The sequence below is a fragment of the Struthio camelus genome, chromosome W (assembly GCF_040807025.1).
Source record: "Struthio camelus isolate bStrCam1 chromosome W, bStrCam1.hap1, whole genome shotgun sequence".
NCBI classification, from domain to species: domain Eukaryota; kingdom Metazoa; phylum Chordata; class Aves; order Struthioniformes; family Struthionidae; genus Struthio; species Struthio camelus.
Window position 1 is genome coordinate 49,412,138 of NC_090981.1, and position 21,517 is coordinate 49,433,654.

General features: G+C 41.9%; 1 protein-coding gene and 1 long non-coding RNA gene across 35 annotated transcripts in view; one reads left to right on the forward strand and one right to left on the reverse strand.

Annotated features, from left to right (window-relative positions):
• Positions 1-21,517, forward strand: part of LOC138064118 (ankyrin repeat domain-containing protein 55-like) — a 133,767-nt gene that overhangs the window by 64,291 nt on the left and 47,959 nt on the right. For 16 of the 34 annotated variants that reach the window (XR_011137371.1, XM_068925239.1, XM_068925224.1 and 13 more), the window contains 2 exons: positions 14-96; positions 13,447-13,591. The exons of 4 other annotated variants lie outside the window; for them this stretch is intronic. Coding sequence is in view for 28 of the 30 variants with exons in the window: in XM_068925239.1 (XP_068781340.1) it covers positions 13,510-13,591 (82 nt within the window). In the remaining 2 variants the exon portion in view is untranslated. Of the gene's footprint in view, positions 1-13; positions 97-13,380; positions 13,592-16,479; positions 17,153-20,449; positions 20,569-21,517 lie in introns of those variants that run through there. 14 more of the 34 variants (XM_068925217.1, XM_068925230.1, XM_068925219.1 and 11 more) reach the window with 4 other exon arrangements.
• LOC138064120 (uncharacterized) lies at positions 18-21,397 on the reverse strand. Its single transcript, XR_011137376.1, has 3 exons — positions 21,210-21,397; positions 20,775-20,838; positions 18-10,121 (listed from the first exon to the last, which is right to left on the reverse strand). It is a non-coding gene; the product is annotated as an uncharacterized lncRNA (long non-coding RNA).

Sequence of the window (21,517 nt, forward strand, 5' to 3'; positions counted from 1 at the left end):
CTCTTCCTTCCAGCATGTCAGCCCAACACCAGTGCCTGGTTCCATGAAAGAAACTCGGCCTCAAGAATTTATTCTGCTCAGGAGAGATAACAAAAAGTAAGTTGTCTGGCTACCAAACATGTCCTTCTGCATGATTATTGCCTAAGTAAAGAGTCTTCTATTACAGCAGTGGCTGGATGCTTTCTTGCATCATAATTAGTCATGGGAGTCATTAATTTTCCCCGACAGGAATCTGAGAGTAAATTAGTTGAGCGCTATGCTTATACGTCTCCACCATGATACACACCACCAGTACTCATCAACAAGTAACCCTGATTATATCCAGTGTGGCTGATATAATCTTAATGACATGCTACGACCACTTCTGAGGCAAATAAAATGGAGAACTCTGAAAGAATACCACCTGACAACCCCTTCGTGACTTTACTACACTATATATGTATACAGGCAATATTGTCTAATGTCCTGGTCTGCGCAAAATACTTTCATTGGAGTATAATGTATGGAGGGAAAATATTTTTTCCCATAAAGGATTTGTAAAATGATCAAAAATAACAAACTCCATGGTCTAAAGAGACTTATTCTGAGCAGATATTGAAACTTGTTGTTTTAGTGTTTCTTGATATTAAAGTATCACACTGGCTATAAAAGATATTCTACCATTTCACACACCATCTTGAGCACTGGGAATCATAAAACCAGGCAATGACTGCTTTCTGATGGAACTAAAGTTCTTATGCCAAATTTCTTCTCAACACATTTCTTAATTTATTGATTAAAACTTGTTTGAGCTGTCTCCAACAATCAGATATTTGGATCCGCTAGCAGGGGATCAGATAATGTGTACTGAAAATGTAACAGATGCCCTGAAAGCATGTCACAGTCTCCTGATCCTGTGGCCCTTTTTTTCCCTGTGCTAGTTAAGAATGTGTATTTGTTTTGTGGATTGCTATCCTTTTGCCAATGTGCACAGAATGCAGTCAAAATTGATTGCAGACAGCCTGTTCCTTTTCAGAATGTTATTAGGTTCAGATGTCAAGGGCACATTTCATCCACAAACTGTTGTATGTCAAACCTGGCACATTTCAGGTGACCCCAGCTTTTCATTTTGGGTAAAATAGTTTTAGTGATGCTATCCTGGTTTGCAGTAACTGAGGGTCTGGCCTGCTCTGGAGACACTGTTTGGCCAGGAGGAATGATAAATGTATATCCCCTTGAAATAAAATCAATCTGGCAAACTTCAGATATCACTAAACTAGGTCTATTAGGAGAACCAGACAGACATCTCCCTGTTTATCAGTCCCAACCACAGATCCATAGAATAGAATAGAATACTTTAATTATAACTCAGGTCAGGTCCACTAAGCTGATCTTTCTATGACCACCTCAGGAAGCAGCTGCGTTATTGCTTCAATCTCCTCTCCGTAAGCCATAGCAATATCAGTTGCATCCTCAGCACTTGGTGGGAAAGATGTAGTCTAGCCAAACAGAGCTTTCAGGTACCTATTGAAAGATGCTTTAAAAGGCAGCTGTACAGATGTGATCTTCTCATTAAAACTAACGTCAACATGGAGCTATTTCATAAATATAATTTTGGCAAAGTCTTTCAGTGATGGTTGCTCACAATGTCTTCAATAACTGCAGCAATGCAGGGAGTATGGAAAAGTAAATCCATGAAATATTTTTTAGTTTCAGAGGAGCCATGGTAGCCAAATAAAGTATTTCTGTTGAGATACAAGTGTTCAGTTTCTGTTAGATCAGTATGCAAAAGAAATAACTCAGTCAAGGGAGTGGACCATGGCTCCCAGAGTCTTCACACTCACTATGGTGCAAACTGTGTGTCAGGGAAATGCAGAGCAAATTCCATAACCCTGTCTTTGCTTTGAGCTCCATGGTGAGTCTTCCTCCCTTTCCCTCCTCCACTGAACAAACTGCTAAAAGGCATGTATAAAGCTGTGGCAGAGATAACGAGAACTAAAGGAGTCATAGCAGGTGTTGAGCATTAGAGTACCATCTGGGGCTGTCTAATTCCAGCCAAAACAGTCTCCTCCACAACTGCTCGGAAGGGTGGGATGTGATAGTTACTTAAAGTCGGGACAGGCAGAAAGGAAAGCAGAAGCTCTGGCTCAAGCCTGGAGATTGTTACAAGAGCCAGCAAGATTGTAGATATGCTATTAATTACTAGGAAGCACTAATGCAAGTGCCAGCTCACATTCTTTCTGCAATAAATTTTGCTCATGTATCTTGACATCTTGAAATTGCCCTTCGCTTTGACTGTGTGAGCCAGATGCCATAAACCTGGTGTAAACCACATCACCAAATACACGAACAGTGTTGCCCCTCCCTATTTGAAGTTAAGCTGAGCTAAAATATTCCTCATCCTCCTCAGACAAGGGCTGAAAAAACAGAGGCCACCACAACATACTGAAACTCAATTATCTCTCAAAGGCTATAGCACGAGGCTCAGTAGGTTATAATCAACCTTTTGAATGGCTTCCAAGAAACACGTGGAAGTCAGTCCAGGGTTTACATCTGCGACTTTGTTTGTCATGTGTCCCCTGAGTGTGGCGTTATTAACTTATCTGTACTCTGTATCAGCTGCAACTTCTGAGGGAATTCAGGGATTCTCCACTCTGAAATACAGCAACTGCTAAGTGTTTCTCAGGCAATGACAAGCTGAAACGCACACATTTTATGGTTAGCTATGTTGTGATAGGTAGGTCAGGGAAAACACCTTTAAATCCCACTAATATATGAACGCATTTGATTCTGGCGCTACTCTTTTACTGGAAAAGTAAGAACAAAACAACAAATAATTTTTAAGGTATCTCACTGGTACTGGAACTGAAATAGAGTGAAAACATAAAATCAGACTCTAAATAACTGAGATGATGAGGCTCAATCTTTTCTATCTATCTGAATTATTTTTAGCAATATTGTGTAGTTTTTATTAGGTAAATAGATACATGCAGACAGTGAAACGCTAACCAACCACTTTGTACTTGTAGCTTGCAAAGTTGATAATAGAGTATTATGATCCAAATTAAATACTCTGAGAAGGATAAGAATGGTTAGCCTGTTTCAGAAAGTAACCTGTGACTCACGCTGCTGAATCATACGACAGAGGTTTAGCCAGAGTAGAAGATGAGTGCTATGACCCTCAGTGAACGCCATGCCAAGCAACACTGCTGATCCTTCATACTGCCTCCTGCAGCGGTCCAGACCTGGTATTTCAGAAATAAAACAAGATATGCATTACATCTATGCCATGAGTGAGATTTTAAAAAACGTGTTGTATTACTCCCTCTTAAATCAATGTACACCTCTTATTGATCTAAGTGGGAGAAGAGATAGCTCTGAATTCACACGGCGAAAGTTACATCTAAGTCTCTCACCTTTGTCTTTCATATTGACTAGACACTTATGAAGAGCTGAAGCCAATAAACAGAAAGTAGTAGGGAAAGGACTTGGATGGACTTCAGGCTTACATGGCTGTCTGAATCTGGGCTGAATGCTTTGGAAGACTCCACCCTAACAAAATATGATCTCTTTCCACTGTAAATACATAGCCTGGAACTTTCATTCCTTGACTGGCTGTGCTTATGTTTAATTACCAGTTCTTCTTTATCCTCAAATAGATTTTATAGAACTGGTTAGTTTTATGCAAGACAAACATAATTTTCTTTAATTAGGTTCTGCTTGTACATGTTAGATTTCATTTAATAAAGGAAAAGAATCAATATAAAGAGTGTAAGGAAGTTTTGTGTATGGTTAGCTGCAGTACATATTGCCTTTGATACTTGTAATTGCTGTCTATAATGCCGAGGAGAAAATACTGATATTATATTATGAGCAAAAAAATACAAGTTTATTGTATATTCTCATTCTCATGTACATTGTATATTCAGTCCAGTAGATAACATTATGATTATGCTGGTCATGTTTGGCAAGCAAAAGCCATTTTTTCTCGGCAGCTGATGGTGTCAATTCTTATGACACTGGAAAATGGTGGATGTGCCGTCTCATGGCTCTGGAAAGGATGAACTCTGGTACTACAAAATCTTTTTTTCATAGATTCTAAAACTGTACCATGGTTTGCAAGATCCACATGCAGGTTTGGTCAGAGGCTTTAGATTCAGTTATCAATATCACAAAAACAACACCCTATTATTTCTAATCATTATTATTTCTGTTATGGTAATACATACACAGCAGGCAACAGAAAATAGAGCTCTCAGGTGCAATTCTGTACAAACACAGGCTCCTGGGCAGCTCCTGCTTTTTTAAGCATGGTCTGTCTATTCAACACAGTAACTTCTGAGCTCCTTTTGTATCATATCTTAGAGTTTTGGAAAGGTTCCCTGTGACTGATTATGTATACTTCTTTAAACTAGATCCAAGTGTCAGTGTCTAGGCTTAAAAACATTGGCCCATCTCCATAAAAGTATGTTTTATCACAGATTATAGACATTAGAAAATAAATGATGGAAAAGACCTATGATATCATCTTGTCTCTCCCCTGTGAGTGTAGGGTTGTTCTCTACAGTATATGTCAGGCTGCTTTGTTCTGCCTAGTTTAAATGACTCTCTGGCTTTCAACAGACTCTTTTACAGTCTAATTTATCTTACTATCACGACATCTTTCCAGATATCCAGCCTGCATTTACTATACTATGTTTCATCCCACTATTCTGAATTTTCTTTCTAAGTAAAGAATCAGGACCTCTTTCTTTTCTGGCTTCTTGGGAACCACAGAAAATTCTGGACTTAAGATTATGGAAAACCCTAAACAGATAGAAAATATATATGGGTCACAAGTGCAGCCCATTGAAACTCTCTCAAGCAGTTATGGTGCCTGGCAGAATGCACGCATCTCCAACTCAGAACTATTCAGAGTAACAGATTAGTTAGCTATTTTCTAACATTTTTTAAATGAGCTTTCTCAATGTCATTTTATTTTTTATTTTCCCTATAGCACATCCTTTTCTCAGATTCAAAAGATACAATTATTCTTATAAAAAGGTCTAGTTTTTTTCTATTAATGCCTTTTTAATATGCTAGTTAAAAACATTGCCATGTAACACTCAAGTCTGCATTCTCATACACCCTGCAGGATCCTACCTCTGACCTTGGTCTTACATAGTCATTTGTCCTCCCAAGCATTCTGCTTCAAGCATCAATATGCTCTTCAGAAAAAGTCTAGTGGATACGCTACCCTAATTAACAAGAAGTGTTATCTAACTAATCTCATTAGACACCATAATCCTGATTAAAATGTCCAGGTGACCAACATTTAATGGGATGAGTAAAAACATAGAGCCAAAGAAAATCTGGATTTTTAATTGTTCTCAAGTAATAAAATAATACATTTTACATCTGAGGGAGCTTGACAAATAGAGTTATATAAAAGGAAACAGGAGACTTCACAGTAGTTTTTTAGGCAACTGCACCATCCTTCATGCCTGCAGTAGCTTTTCAAATAAGCATATTATGTATTAGACAGGTCTCAACAATACATACATACTAGGTTGGCCATTATATACTGAGAAATAGAGAGAGGTGTTCAGCACCCAAGAGGGCGAAATATTGACGAGAACACCAAATTAACTGAAGTGTCAACTTTTGTGCAACAAAGAGAATTAAAGCTTGAGGAGTATTATATCCCATAAAACAAGCAACATACCATATCCCCTGCACCTCTTGTCACTGTGGCTCTACTTGCTCTGCTACAAAAGGCATCATGACGATATACTTTCTTCCACAAAGTGGGTGGCCCACTGACACTTTAGTGTATATTTATTCCGCCTTTGACAACCAGCACCGTGAAACGCTGTCTTCCCTGCCCAAAGCAAAATGTGGCAGCAGATTGCACAGAAACGGCCTTACTGTAAGCTAGAGTTTGCTGATGTTTGCTAAGCAATTTTAAGTATGTTAAGCTTTCTAGCCTCTTTACAGTCTAAGAAAGAACTTTATCTTCTCTCCTCTCTTGAGTACCCTCCTAGTACAGGAAAAGCAAACCTGCGCCAAGATACTTCATAAGCTTTTCTGCCATTATGTCAGATATTAATGACAGTTTTTTTGTAGTATAACCTGCGGCTGCCTTTTTTAATTTATTTTACTAATTACTGGCCTAAATTCAACACTGATTCAACATTGATTCAAAAGGAGAAGCTCTTAGATAAATCTATCCCCCATGTTTAAGCAGCTGACCTTGTGTTCGCCTAGAAAATGGTCATAGAAATATCTGTATCCCTTTCCCTCTGTCACAGAATTATCTCTTCCAGGAGGGTCTTTCCATAACTTCCCTCAGTTTATCTCATTTCATGGTTCTCAGTTGTAAAAATTTGACAAAGAAAATATCCATTTGCTTCTACTGGAAGAAATCATCATTTTGCTGTTCATCACTATTGCAAACTTCCACTAATCTCAGAACATCTGCACTCGCTGCTGGTTCAAGCCACATTATGTAGAAGGAGCTGGGCCCAGCACCTCGGTGGAATGCAGGTCTCTAAGCACCACTGATAGAAATAAAAAGATAGATATAAAGTCAGGAATACTGCAGAGAATAACACTTGCCATTTCTGAGAGTACAAGATTACTGGGCACAACATCTTTAACCATGTAATTCAGCATGAGGTAGAGGGTAAAAGCATATGTAAGTTCAACAACACAACAGATAGATAGATAAACTAATGAAGAATAGATCCACTGATTACAGTTATCCGTGATAATCTGGGCATGACTTCCAGCACAGTAAGTCTGTAAAACACTGATTGCTAGAAACTGGGAAAGCATAGCAGAGAAGTATTTTTCTACACATGCTCTGTTCCTACACTTCTCAGCACATGCTGCTGACCGTGGTTCGAGAAAGGATACAAGAGGACATGGCCTGTTGGTCTCATAAATATGGTAGTTCCTGTAGTCTCGGTCTCTTTGAGGCTAAAGGCCCTCAGTGCCTTTGTCATCATGTCACATGGACTGGACCTCACGAAAGCCCTCTTCAGACAAGTTGTCCTTCCAGGCTGGTACAGAGTCACGCAGGAGTTTTATTAATTGATCCAAGGGTGCATCTCTATGATCATGGTCTTAATTTTAAACAATTGCTCCTGGCTGTAGAGTTCTGATGGACTGCTTTCACATGGTCCCACCTGGGCCAAGTTATAAATCTGCCACGGATTAAGCAGAGCTCACCACAGCCATGGGACAGATTGGAGAGGCTGCACAGCTGCTCCCTTTCCACGTGACTCGAAGCATGTGCCACATGGAGGGCTAGTCTCCATCCCCCTCCCCATCATCCACCAGTAAATCTGCTCCTGGATTAAACAAGTTCAGTATAAGGTTGTCTGTTATCAGGCTTTATTTTATACAGATCTATTTTTTCTGTGTCTGAGTCCATTCTAATATCTTTGTTGGTGAATTTCTCCTGTAACCTATTTTAACTTCCAGCTCAAGATTAATAAAGGCCTTACTGTGCATTTGCACATAAATACAATGTCTGTGTGTGTGTGTGTGTGTGTGTGTGTGTGTGTGTGTGTGTGTGTGTATTGCCAAAGTTGGCAAATGAATTTAAGCTATTTGTTGTTCATCTGGTTTGAGTGGTCATCTAAGGGTACTGTGTATAACAAAATTTACTTGCCAGATGCTTCAGTGGAATTGTAAAGCCACAGCCTTGCTTGTATTACTTCCTGTAGGGATAGAGTTATCCTGGAAGAGTAGTGTGTACTTTTCACTTCTGGAAACACAGCAGAATAATAAAGATCAGCTCTATTTTCTCATTCATGCATATGGAGAATCATAACACTTTCAGGATTTGCAGACATGACAGTTTCATGTTCATGTAGCTGTCAAGGTAACAGTGGGTAACTGATAACCCTGCAAGTCATAGCAAACTACAATTCTGAAACAGAAAAATATTTGTAAAGGACTTTCTCTACTATTCAAATAATTTGAATGCTAACACACAACAAATCAGGCACCCCTCTTCCTATATGTAAAAATATCTTGGCCTATTCTGTAAGACTGTCTCTTTTCCAATAATTACAGTACTTGTTACATTTACTTCTGTATTGCCCTATCCACTCCTGATAATGTTATAATCAATAGCTTAGGATTTGCAGACTCCCAAAGGGGCTCGAGTCAGGAAAGAACAAGCTAATGTGTGAAAGCATTATGATTTCAAAATAATTTGAGTCTCACAAAATGCAGAACAGAAACATGCTCAAGGAACTTTAAAATGCTTCTATCTTTATTCAGAAAACCATTTTTACTCTCTTGCTTGTTTTCTTGAAAATTGCTTGGAAGTTTCAAGTTGTCTTGCAAAGACTCTGTGAGAGGTGAAGGGATGGGTCTGTAGGGTATTTATTTTAGTGCCTGAGCTAGTGAGAAAACAGTCATCGCTTCCTTTGTACAACTTCCCTGCATCCCTTGTCCTTCTGTTGCTGGATATTGCGGTGCTGCCTCAAAACTCCGAATGAGTGAGACCGGGCTGCAACAGTTCGACATAAAGCAGGGAAGCCAGGATCCGTCCCCACGTTGGTCCATGCAAACAAAGACTCAAACACAGCGGTGTGGACTGCCTCAAGCGCCGTGGCGCAGCCACTTCGCTGGCGCTGCGGACACGTGCGTTGCACAGGCTGCAGGCAGCCCGCTGCTCTCCGCCTGCCCTCCCGCGAATCTTGTTTCCAAAGGACTTCCAGGATGGGTGTTACTGGAGCCTGTTGTTTTGCTCTGTTCAGGAAAGCACGTGATTTGCACCCAGCAGGTGCTTTCACGCTGCGAGGGGAGACCGCGGGCAGCTGAGCTCCCAGAGGCAGGCTTGGGATGCGCTCTTGCGCCGCTGTACCAAAGCCACCAGCTAGTGGCACGTACAACAGGTGATCGGAAACCTAACTGAGCAACCCGACACAGCCTGTTAGTCAGGAAAAACAGAATTAATGAGGGCATGGGGAATGCCTGCGTCCTTCTGCGCGCTTCCCTGCTGTCACAAACACACCGGAGAACAGACACCTCAGCTAGGTAAAGATTTGACACAGAAACGCATATGACTCAAGAGACCTTTAGGGTAAGCAACATGCTTCAGCACAGCCCCGGGCAGAAGCTCGGTGCGTGAGCCACGCATGAGACGAGCGCCCTGAGGCCCTGCGGCCGGCAGGCTCCCCGCTCCCCCGGCCGCATCAGCTCCGCGCCGGGCCGCTGCCGGCCAGCGAAGGAGCATCTCTGACACCAGCCGGCCACGAGCGCGTCCTGCACCCGAGGAGCTCTGCTCCGCCCAGGGTGGGCCAGCAAATACTGCATTTCAGTCCCTGACAGTTTCTGTCATGAAAGCCGGCTTAGCCACATACCTACAGAAAAGACATTTCCCTACCAGCCACATATTGAAAGAAGCCGTGATGCCTGTGTGTGTGCATCTGGGGGGGGGGGGCATCGCTGCCAAGGGACTATACATTCATTCTCACCTTTTGCCTAGCCAATACTTGTTTCTGCTCTTTTCCAGGAAGTTTTTTTTTTTTACTTTTAAGTTTGCCTCACCAGACTGAAAAATGTTTCCCTCTCTGAAAATCAGCAGAGTGACAATTTTGCCAGGAAGGTCTGTGCTTATTTAATCTTTGGAGAACCACGCCTAACGCGGGCTCCGCAGGGTGGGGAGGAAGTCTCGTGGTTTCGCCTGTCACCTATTGTGCCACAGAAAGCGTAAGACAATGCAGCGCGCTGTGCACTCACTGCGCGCTGGGTCAGGCGCTGCGCTCCCCCAGGCGCCAAGCTAATTACTGCCTCAGGTCAAACTGTACCGTTGCAAGGTTTGATTGTATGGCTTGGTTACGTCGTGTGGGCAAGCTCCTGTATTTGGAGCTGGACAAAGCTGCGCTGCTTACACTGCGGCAGCTTTACATCGCCATGCTTTTACTATCCCCACGGAGACCAAAGGGGAAAGCCACAGCCCTACATCCTCCCTCCTTATTTGGGGCGCCACGTATCCTTGAGCGAACCATAAAGGAGCAGCTCACGCTGTTTTCTGAACAGGGGGACTGCAGTCCTTCCAGCTTTTTGTTCAAGTTGCAGTTGCTAGAGGCACCTTTGGCATCTCCTCTCTTCCACTCTTCTGTTCCTATTCCTGGACATCTCTGTGAAGGCAAGAAGAAATTGGCCTTTTTCAGAAGTGATCTAAAATGTCAATGATGTCATACCCGGGGTACTTCTCCAGTTCATATCATGCTGAACTCAGTCTGCCACACGGGACTGTTTATGGAAATATTTACAGTGCTTAATCTGTGAATTATCTTCTGACAAACATATCTGGAAGTTTCAATTACATCTGGAGAGGAAAAGTTCCTCCTTTTGCTGTTTTTCCCATGTATATATATAAGATATTGTAGACAGATACTCCAAGCTGAAAAGTGTTGTATGACTGCATTAACATGGTGCTGAGCTTGAGCTAACAAAGCAGACTTGTCTTTGTGTCAGAGCACAAATACAGCACGTTCGTGCCTGTCCATCATATGCAGAATAAACATACACAGAGTTTTCAAGTGGTCCCAGAGAGCTTCCAGTTCTGTTGCCAGTTAAGTTTCCACATAGTTTAAGGCCACACTTTGACCCACTTTGAATGGATTTGTAATCTCAGAAAGGTCCTCTGAGACTCAAAAATTACTTTATATAAAATCCACTTGAAAGCAGCAAACTACGGTTTACGCTTTCTTGTTGCACGCTGACTACAGAGATCACAGTAAGAAATGAGCAAATGTTGCAACAACCCTCTTGCAAACATTCATTTAAGCTTTTAAAAATCATATCAGTTCTGTATGTACATCTTTCACGCTTGCTTTCAAAGAATATCTGATGACTATTATTATTATTATTAGTTCCACTTACAATCTGCCAGTAAACCAGAGCAGCAGAGCCTATGAGACCAGACTTGTGGCAGAACACAAATCTCCCAACTCAGTATTTAACCTATAAGACCATCCTTGCTCCCACAGCCGCGATATCCAGTGACTTGAGCACTGGCACATCACTGTCGCTTGGAAGTCCTTGATGCTATTCTCTGGCCTGCTAGCCTGGTCTGTGACCCTGCTCTGGCCTTCTGAAAGCCTTCACAGGGCACTTTGTGGTGTCTTTTCCTGACATTTCTATATCTTGTCTCAGTAGACTGGAAAGCCTTGGGATCGCAACAGGGTTAAATTGTCTCTTCCAAGTAAATATAATAATACCAGATCCTCTGTGCCCAGTTACTACTAATGCACTTGTCACCTTGCAAACCTGAAGTACAGCTAGTAATCTAGGATGAGATATCAGCAGGAGTTCTGAGTATGCAGAGAATGCTGGACTAAGCCCTTCTGGCTGGAGTTTGCAGTTTGTATGTTGTAGGCACCTATTTTTTCCTATCTTTGAGGCTCAGACATACCTTTGCCATGAACTGTAAGATACTGCTAATCAAAAACTTAACAGACGCATATCTTTGATTACCCCAAACACAAAAAGACAAAGATCATCAGCTCATTCATTCCACATGACATGCCTCATTGTAACTGCACTAAAGAGAGTCAGAGGAGCAGCTTTTGCTGCAACATTATGCAGCTGTGCTATTTACCCATTTACATTTGGATTAAACTGGTCATTGATAAGGTTATACAAGTAACGATTTGGCATATATCATTGCCATTATACCTACTTCTGCTTGGAGTTTATGTATGGTAGGAAAATGATCAGCAACTGAAAAGGTAAACTGGTTCCAGGTTGTAGTCATAAAAACGAAAATTGCATAGGACAATAACAAGGTTTGTGAACGGACGAAACAAAAAGCTTTTCTCCTGGAGCTGTATAAAATCTGATGCTCAGCTTATTTTAAATGACATCTGCAGTTCCAGCGTGGCCCAGTCAAAATGGTTTTGTTCTCGTTATTATTTTTCCCAGCAATTTATTTTTCATATATATAAATCGAATTGTCACCGGTTGTAGCCGTGTCATGATAACCTTTCCACTATTCTAATTAGTTTCCCTGAAATATGGAACATCTGCAGCCCAGTGGTGAGATGTCTGGGTGAGGACTGAAGGTGCTGTCTGGGCTTTCATGGGTCGGACAAGAGTGCCCACCTTTCCAAAGACCAGGAATTATTCTGGCACAGAAACATCACTGTGATATGAAACTGAAATCCTTAGAAAGAACACTAAACAAAGATATAGGTGTGGAATTTAATCTTATTAGTCTCCTTTGATTTGTGTGTTAACAGGCACAGAAAGACAGTCAAAGAAACAGGACTAGAAAGAAGTCATGTGCTTCCATGGTTGCGGCAGAAAAATAGGAAGGGTGGGTGACTGATATCAGTATATTGTAAGCATTAATGAAGAACAGAGGGAATTCTAGCGATATAATAATCCTATGACACAATATACAGATTCCTGTTGTTTCTACCATCAAAGCTGACTGGACTGGATGCTTTATATTTGCCTTTCACGTAATATGAAAGTGCCCAGAAGTAGGGGATGAGCTAGTTTCCTTATTAACCATTTCCTCTAAGAACTGAATTCCTCGCTCAAATTTTCTGTTCAGTCGTGCTGTCTGGATTTGTTACAGTGCCTAGTAATGCCATCCAAGTGTCCCATTGCACAATCTGGATACAACCCCTGCTTATAGTAGGTAGGGCTTCTAGGGTCACTGACACATTCCTGACTAGCCTCTTTCTGTGGTTTACAGCAAAACTGTTGTAGCAAACACATGAAAGGAGAATAGTGCCAATAGCCTTGAAATGAGGTTCAAGTAGCCCTCAGGTATGATTAATCCAAGTACAGTTCAAAGAGGACTTGACTTAATAGACCCGGCATATCAGTGTCACAGCAAGACCAGGATTCCAAACGTGAATGTCCCGATCCACTAGGGAAAACGGGGCACTGAGCAGCCGCCTTCTCCTGATGCTGTGAGGGTGAAGAGGGTGGCTGAAGAGGGTGGCTTTGTCCTTCTCATTTCAACTATACACACACACACCAGTTGGACTCTTTTTGTCATTTTGCTCCGTTCTTCCTGATACTGTTCTCAGGCCACCTGTAATTTCCTATATACCTCTAAATGACTAGATTTTTCCGACTTAAGATATAGCATTTTGGAGTTTAAGAGGTAAAAATGTGTGTTCAGCTTTTCACTTACTTTATCAATAAAAATTGACTATCACAAAGGTTTATAGAGAGACTCTCAGAGCTCATCATTCTTGGACAGCTGATTAGCAATGCTGTGCATTGTTATATGATATCTAGAATGGGACTTCATTAATTTACAGACATTCTTAATGTACTGCATAATGTCAGAGATTGCCTGTTTCCCACAAATAAACTTTTCTTCCTCCATTTAAAAAGATTTAATAGAAATGCAATGCAAGCATCTCTCTTTAGAACTGCTTCTACTAGTTCAAAGAATCAAGCGTTGATCAAATTCCACCATCTACTGGAATTCCACAGAATTACATGACTGCTTTAAAGAGGGTTCATTCTGCAACTACCAGGAGGGCCACGATCTGAAAAATGCTGAAGACTGGGGGAGTACTTTGCGGAAATATCATCACATGCTTGCCTTGCTTTCCTGCAATTCACTGGATATCTGCTGGTGAGTACTAGTTAGACGCTATGGTTACTGGGCTAGACAAACTTTTGATCTGACCTGGTACAAACAACTTTTTTCCCCTTATGTTATCTTGTAGGGCAAACAATACCAAAAAAAAAATTTTTTTTAAAGAAAGCAAAAGTTCGAACATAAATTTCCCTCTACCCATGTAATACCACAAACATGACACCTGCCCCAGCTCTGGCTCTGTAGCATCACAGACACAGATGTGTACCCAGAACACACACATCTACATGGACTCCCCTGGACTCTCCTGCCTTGAGCAATCTCCACACCCATTGTCTTCTGCTGTTCCACAAGTATGTCTCACTGGCCTACTCTCCCGTGTGCTATACACTGGCCTTATATCCTGCCAGGGTTACTGTACGCAGTTTTAGACCTGAAAATATCCTGAGGAAGTCTTTGGAGAGTAAAGAAAGAAAGCTACAGCATGGTAGGCAGTGATAAACTCATTGGGATACTTCCCACTCTTCCTAAATAGGGCATAATACTCAGTTTGAGAAAAATTAAAAATTTGGTTTAGTTAATTAGAAATAGATTATCATTTAGGAAAACAGTCCCCAGAAAACCAGTTACTGGTGAACAGTGCTACTGTAATTACAGGATGAACTCTCAGGCATTATTGGCTTGTTACTCACAAGATCCTAGTGATATTTAAAACAGTTGTACCACGGGAGACACCTTATCCCCGTTGAAGCAAGGGCATAAAGTCACATTGATTTAGCAGAAGATGTATTTGGCCTTATAAAGCAGGGAGCAGAACAGAATGGATCCTCACTCTGTCTTATATTTCAGGTAGGAACCTCTAAGATCTAGCCGTAACTTTATGCTCCATTCTCTAGTCCCTGTTCATCCACTGACATTTTAAGAGAAATGATTGTCTTCATTTGGGTAGATCCCGGGTCAGTCCTTTTCAGACAGCAGAGCCCCGTCCTTCCATCTTGGTGGGATTCTGACTTCTCCATACAAAGTGTGAGCTTGGTGCTAACTTTATCACTCCACAACGCTGAGTCTTTAGTTCCACTTCCAAATCCAAACAGGAGTTAGTTTATATATAGTATCATACTTTAAATACTTTATAATCAAATTACTATAAATAGATTTTATTATGAACTGAAAATGAAGATTGATTTTATCCCTTTATTCATTTTGACTTCTAGTCACTATATTATATGTTTACCAAGCAATACTGAAGCTGTAAACATTTAGGTTTACAATACACCAAAGAAGAAAGCAGACAAGCATTTTACTTCTGGTGTTGCTGTCTCTGTGGTGCTAGCTCCTGGGAGTGCTCTGTATGGAAGAGGACACTGCTGTTCCAGCGCTTTGCAAAGCAGATCAAGGAGATCATCCTTTCTCCAAAGCACTGGCAGCGTCATGAGTGAGAATGGATGTAGATCCCTTGTGTACTTGCCAGTGTCCTACAAGAGCAGCAGCAGAAAAAGGCCAGATATGTAAGAGGAGTTTATGCGTGTGATGACAATGCATAACCCACACTGCAATAGTACCCAGCATCAGAAGCCCTTTGTACACAGAGAGCAGAGGACCTCTTGTCAGATGTAGAAAGCAAAGGCCATTTTTGCGAGTCTTTTTGAAATCATCTAGGGGTAATAATTTGCAGTTCAAAGCCCTTGACCACATACAGACTCTGCATGAGACGTTTCTCCAACTCCAGTCTCTCCCCACGCAGGAAGCAGCAGTGGCAGCTCTTGAGCAAAGCCAACGTATTAGACTAGAGGGACTGTCCCATGAGCCAGGAGAAAGCCAGGGTCACCAGCTGAACCACCCTAATGGTGAAGAGCTGACAGTTAGGAGTTGACTGTCTGCATAACTAATACTCTGCTCCTGGATCTGTGCACAGACAGCATTCACCACATGGTGGATCCTTCCTCAGTATAAAAATGCCTGAGATGATGAGCCAAAATACAAACAAGTCAGTAGTAAAGAAAAGAAATAAAACCAATCTCTATCACCACAGTCCCACTACAGGCTGGGTAGAGCTTTCTTCAGCTAAGGATGCTTGAGTAGATCACATCATTGTTATATTTCAGAGAAGTTCAGTTCTGGTCTTCAATTTCAAGGCTGTACAAGGAGGTACAAGGCTGTACAAGGCTGTACTTGCCTGGACCGTTCTGTCTTCTTTCTAAACATATCATTTAGATTTAGATTCAGAAGTGTTTTGGGGGGATGTGAATCAGCTCCAGACTCAGCTCCTAAATTTATGTATCTACACTGTCTGTATGTAAGTTATTTTTCTAAGCTTCCATTGTAGTCAGTGGAATCAATCAATAACAGCAGAACAAAATCAATACAGTAAATAAAGTCTAAGGAGCTCTTAGGCTGACCAAGCTTAGGCATAACTTTAGGGTAGGCCCTTTCCACACCCGTGGGCCCAAACTGCTTTGCCTTTTTTAATTTTCATATATTAGTTTGCCTTATTCACCTGTAGTGATGTATCTCTTTCAAAGCACCAGTGCTAAGTAAACTTTTTATAACTTTCCAGTCCACCAGACCTCAGACAGTGCTGGTGAGCCACTTGTCCAAGTAAATTCCAAGTCAGCCCATTTATTGTTTTTTCTGCCACAGAAACATCCCAATAAAAGGCAAAGCTAGCCAGGGTCCCTTCCCCGTAGTAGCACACAGACCAAGTTCCCAACTTAAGGAGACAGAGGCCAATCGAAAAAATAGCCTGAAGACATGGGTCTCCTGTTGGTTTGACTCCAAACGCTCCAAAGCGTTTGGAGCATACACTGTGAATTATTAAACCTGCTATACTGTGTTGCTGAAGCCACCACTATCCACTTCAAGCATGATAATGTGTTCTCAGTTATTGACAACTATCCCTTCATAAACCCTGCACGTTAACTAATTGTAATTACATATTGATATATTAAGGCAGCAATGGTTTGCTTATTTATGTTCTCAGTTCAGGAGTTAAATCAGGAAACAGCTAATTTCTGAAAGCCTCATTCGAATAATCATCCTCAGACATACAGCATATGCACAGTGCTACAAGCACCTTGTACAACAACACAGCCTGCCGGCGCAGCGCATGCCGCTCGGCTCGCAGGGAGGACGCCTGTATCCGAACTGCGCCGGCAGCTCTGCACATGCTCTGTGAGCCACAGTGAAATCCCATTCACCCTCCGAGGCTTGTTTGTCTACGGGCAGCGCTCTGCTGCTGATGCTGGATCATCTGCAGCATCTTTCAGGGCAATTTGATTCTCTGAAGCTAAGACATTTTTCACAAGCTCAGTTAGACTTCCGGAGACATCATTTTAAGAGGGCCCATAACAAACAGATATGCCATTGCCATTATGCCAGTGATAATGACCTTGCCTTGACAACAACCTGCAGCCGTAAAGCGAGTTTAATTCTCTGACAAGAAGATTGGCGACAGCTATCATTGAACATATTGTTTACCGTAATATATGGGATTCTTCCCTGGAAACCCTGGAGATGATATTTGTCTGGTCTGATTGTAAATAATGAGATAGGCCACAATGGATTTCAGTTCCTCATCAGTGTTTGATCAGCACAAAGGTAAGTAAATCACTTGCTACTAATTTCAAAACCCTCCGGTCCTCCCGTGCCTCCCAGGCAGATATACAAAGATTACTTGACAGAATCAATAACTGGAAATATTGGAAAAGGTCAGGCAGGTCTGATGGAGATTTATGTTGGTTCCACGTGAGGAGATGGATATTTCAGCCTATTGCTATGGTTATTTTTAAAAATAAAATATTTCAGCAGAATAGTAACAGCATTTAATTGGTTTTGTGCTTAGCACTGAGAGATGTACATGCATATTTATTATGTTGTATATTTGTGTTTTTGTGGATATATAACATTTGCAACATTAGCAAGCAGAGCCAGTTAAAATGGAGTGAAAATTTATGAAAAGCTTATTTTCACAAGTCTGTTAGTTGGGATATGTTGAAAGGAATAGACGCTGATAAGTGATTGACTTTGCTTCAATAAATCTTAGCCCTACTAGGTAACTACTGCCATATTTATGAATTTAAGATATCTTTAAAAGCCCCCAAATTAAGATTTTCTACATGTTTAGGTCTCTATAGAAATATAAATATCTCTTTTTTTGCCCATTTTTAAGTTAAATGGTTGAATTTTACGTCTTCAGATGCCTACACCTGTCTTTACCTCTTATGGCTTAATCTACTATAAAGAATGTAATTGTATTGCTTTTATGTTCTCAAAGCAGGAAACAGTCATTATTTGATTATCTCTGTTGCAACAGATTCTGCAAGCTGACTTAAAGAGAAACAATTTGTGTGCAGTGGACACAGTTTCCAGTGCACACCTGCAAAGCGTCCTAGCTGGTACAGCCAAGATGGCCCCAGAACAAAGGCGCTGACTTTACAAAAAGACAAAGGGCAGGAGTCAGTAAAGGGCAAGACAGATGCTGCCGTGCCTTTGGGTGTCTGCTTCCCACAAGTTGTACCTTTGTGCTTAGCGCCTGTGTTTTTCATGTGGTCCATGGGGAGAATGTGGTGCCAGAGCTTCATACAGGGGTGGCAAGCAGCCTGCAGACAGGCGATAGTTTTTGCTAAGCAGCAGCCTGTGCCTGAAGCCTTGGCCCATGCTCAAACACAGGCACTGCCACTAGAGCTGTGATTGAGAGCCTCCATTCACTCGGGGTCCCAAGTCCCAAATCTCCTTCTGAAATGAAGCAGCGGTTAGCTGATCTTGTGGCTCACGTAGCACGGCCAGTTGGCCAAGCATCTGCTCCCTGATCAGCAGGTGTACTTTGTCCCAAGTGGACAGGGTCCAATTTGTGTCCACAGAAGCACAGAAAATGCTGTGAGCTGCAGTCTGTGTTTGCCTCCCTTTCACCCTCAAGTAAATACACTCCATGTAAAGCAGCGGACTTATGTCTACCTTTCCTCACTGCTCCCACAACAGTCCCCAAAGCCTGAAGCAAGTCCCAAGAGCACTGGTGTGCACCAGCCCAACGGGGACCCCTCCCTGAGCAGCTGAGACAGAGAGCCATCAAGCAAAAGTGAAGGCAGTATGAAACAGTGACAAGAGACAAAAATAATACCAGCAAGGTTAAAGGAGGAAGGGAACTATTAAAGGGGAAGAAGAAACAGAGACCTCTACCACCACTATTGTAGAAACAGAGACCTCTACCACCACTGCAAGAAATGCTGGGTCATTAGATGATCTGTGATTTACTGGTTGCTTTTCCTGCTAGCTGCGTGGGAGGCAGAAGGGGAGAAGAAGCAGGCAACACACAGTAATGGGACACTGAACCCATTAGTCATCAGGCAAAGAAAGCTCTGTTCAAAATTCACAGTGCATGGTGGCTTTTCTCTAAATAGCATATTAATGCCTGTGCATCTTACTGTTCTAAGCAAGCAGAGGTTTGTAGCAAGCAGAGAGGCAATATTTTTCACTGGTCCAATTTATAAAAATTGAAAAATGCAGGCGCGCTTTCAGACAAAACATATCAACATCTGCTGCTCATATAAAACAATTCTTCCTTCCCTACATATCCTTACTCCCTCCTACCCATCAGAAAACTACTCCCAACTACAGGTTACAAAAAGAGCATTCCAGGCTTGAAAATTATACTGCCTCTTTGTAACATTTGTTATTGTACTGCTCTTTAATACCTTGTATTACTTATAAATAGTAATAGCTGCACTAATGCAGGACTTCCAGAAGCCCAGGCAAGATCAGATCTACCTCCTTGCCTAAAAATGCTTCGTGCTATTTAAAAGTGTGCTGTACTTGCCTTCAGATGTTTATCTTTTAAACAGAGAAGCTAGACAAAGGGCTAGATTGATACATTCCTGTCCAGGCACACATAGAGATTATTTTGTTAGGTAATCAATACATTCATAATGTTAGAGAACCAGTTATAATTTCCAATATCTGCACTCATCCACCTCCGGCTGTCCCTTGACACAGATGCGCTCTTGCTGCCAGGCCAGGGAGATGCCTACAATTCATGAAACAGGTTATCACTGTACAGAGAGAGAGGCACATCCCATTACTTCAGGAATCAAAGAGCTGGGGGAAGCGGCTGTTAATTGCATCCAGTGGATGCAAAGCTTTGTTGCCCGTGGTAAACCACTGCAAAGTGAGACTGCAATGGCACACTTCAGTCTCTGCCAGGGATTCACTGTCTATACATGAGAACAGACAGCACCTTCTTGCTGAAATTAAATAAACTGGCTAGTATTGTGTCCTGCTGATACGCTGTAGGAAATCACATAAGGCATTCATCTAATGGGGGAGAGAAGAGGCTTCCATACAGATGCTCATCTATATGAAAGAGGGGAGTCCGTTATACAAATTAGTATTTATTTTGTGCAGTGAACATTAATTACTCTGACATCCAGCCTTCTGTTCTCAAAACTCATGAATACTAGTATCATCTAAACCTCTCATCGTCAAGACCATGCATACTGAACTGCAGCAGTTTAGATCCTTACAAAATGTCATAGAAAATATGCACTTACATGCATATAACATGCACTTTGTAAAACAACAGATCAGCCAGCACTGCAAATGGTGTAAACTAAAACATACTCTTCATATAAGAGTCACAGAAGTGTTAATGACCTAAGTACTAATTTCATTGTCCGAATCCTGTGATCATTCTTTATGTCGATTTATGTTTATTTATTTTATATATCTCCTTTCAGACCAAAAGATTATTCTTCTGTATGGCAGAAATGATGTTTTTGAAATACTGCAGCTTCTTTCAGATAGACTGGCTTTTAACTTTCATTCTTTCTGAGCATTTAACTATGAAAGAAAATGTCATAAACCTATACACCCTTTGGTCTTTGCTTATTATAACTCTTCCAGATATTTCCATGAAACTGTTGGGCCTGTCTGCAGTTTTTCCCTACCCTTGCTCCATACACAGGATAGCAGTTGTACCTTCTGCCTTCCTGAAGCTGACTGACAGCTTCCTGTCACCAGAGGCAAGTAATTTTCCAAAATAAAATCTAAAACGTATCTGAAACAGCCCCAGTGCTTACTAGCATTTATACAACTGCAGGATAATAAGTTAAGTAACAGAGGGCCAGGCATCTGTCTGCTTGCAATCCCTTATCCCGCCTGAGGCCAGTGCCCGGCCAGCAGCTGAGTTCCCCAGGTGGGAAAGCTCAGAGCTACAAGTGCTCAGTACCTCACTGCTGACTTCATCACACTGCCTGCTCTCCAGTCCGCTCCTCTGCTGCTCAGGAAGGTGTCTGCAAAGAAAAATGACTGGTAAGCATAACAGCCAGGCCCCTGAATCTTGGTCAGTGTAAGCTGGAGGATGGTAATGTGGTAGATATTGTGACACCTGGAGCCAAATGATGTCATTTACCAACCCTCTTGGCGTTCCCCATTCCCTGTCACATGAATCATCAGAAGATCATGCATCTGTCTTCCTCCTCTTCCCCCACCCGGAGCTACCCATCCACACAAGTCACGTTAGAGCCACCCTGGCCCTTGAAATCAGGTCACCTTACAAAATGGAATTAGTGGAAGATTGCATTATGTGAGATGCACAATACGGGCACTCCTCAAGCCCTCCTGGCCCAGTGTCCCCCACTAGTAGAGTAACAGGCTGTCCCACCTGCCTCTCCTCGCTCTGCCGGCTAGGATTCACACGTGGGGAAGCATGAATCTTGAATGTGGCTTTCTGACACTGAGCCTTAACAGGAAGAGAGGAAGAGAGACCGTGTTCTGGGGGAGCAGGCACAGGAAAGCTCATTCGCTCATTCGTTCATTCAAAGTTTTGCTTCCTCTCCTAGCACTGGAAGGCAATTGGTCTGGTGAAAGCAGATTTAGCCCAGCATAGGTGAAGGCACAGAGGAGGAGGTGTTTAGGTTTTAGTTCATATGAAGCAGGGCAGAGGGAGTCAGTGACCCACGCATAGGTGTG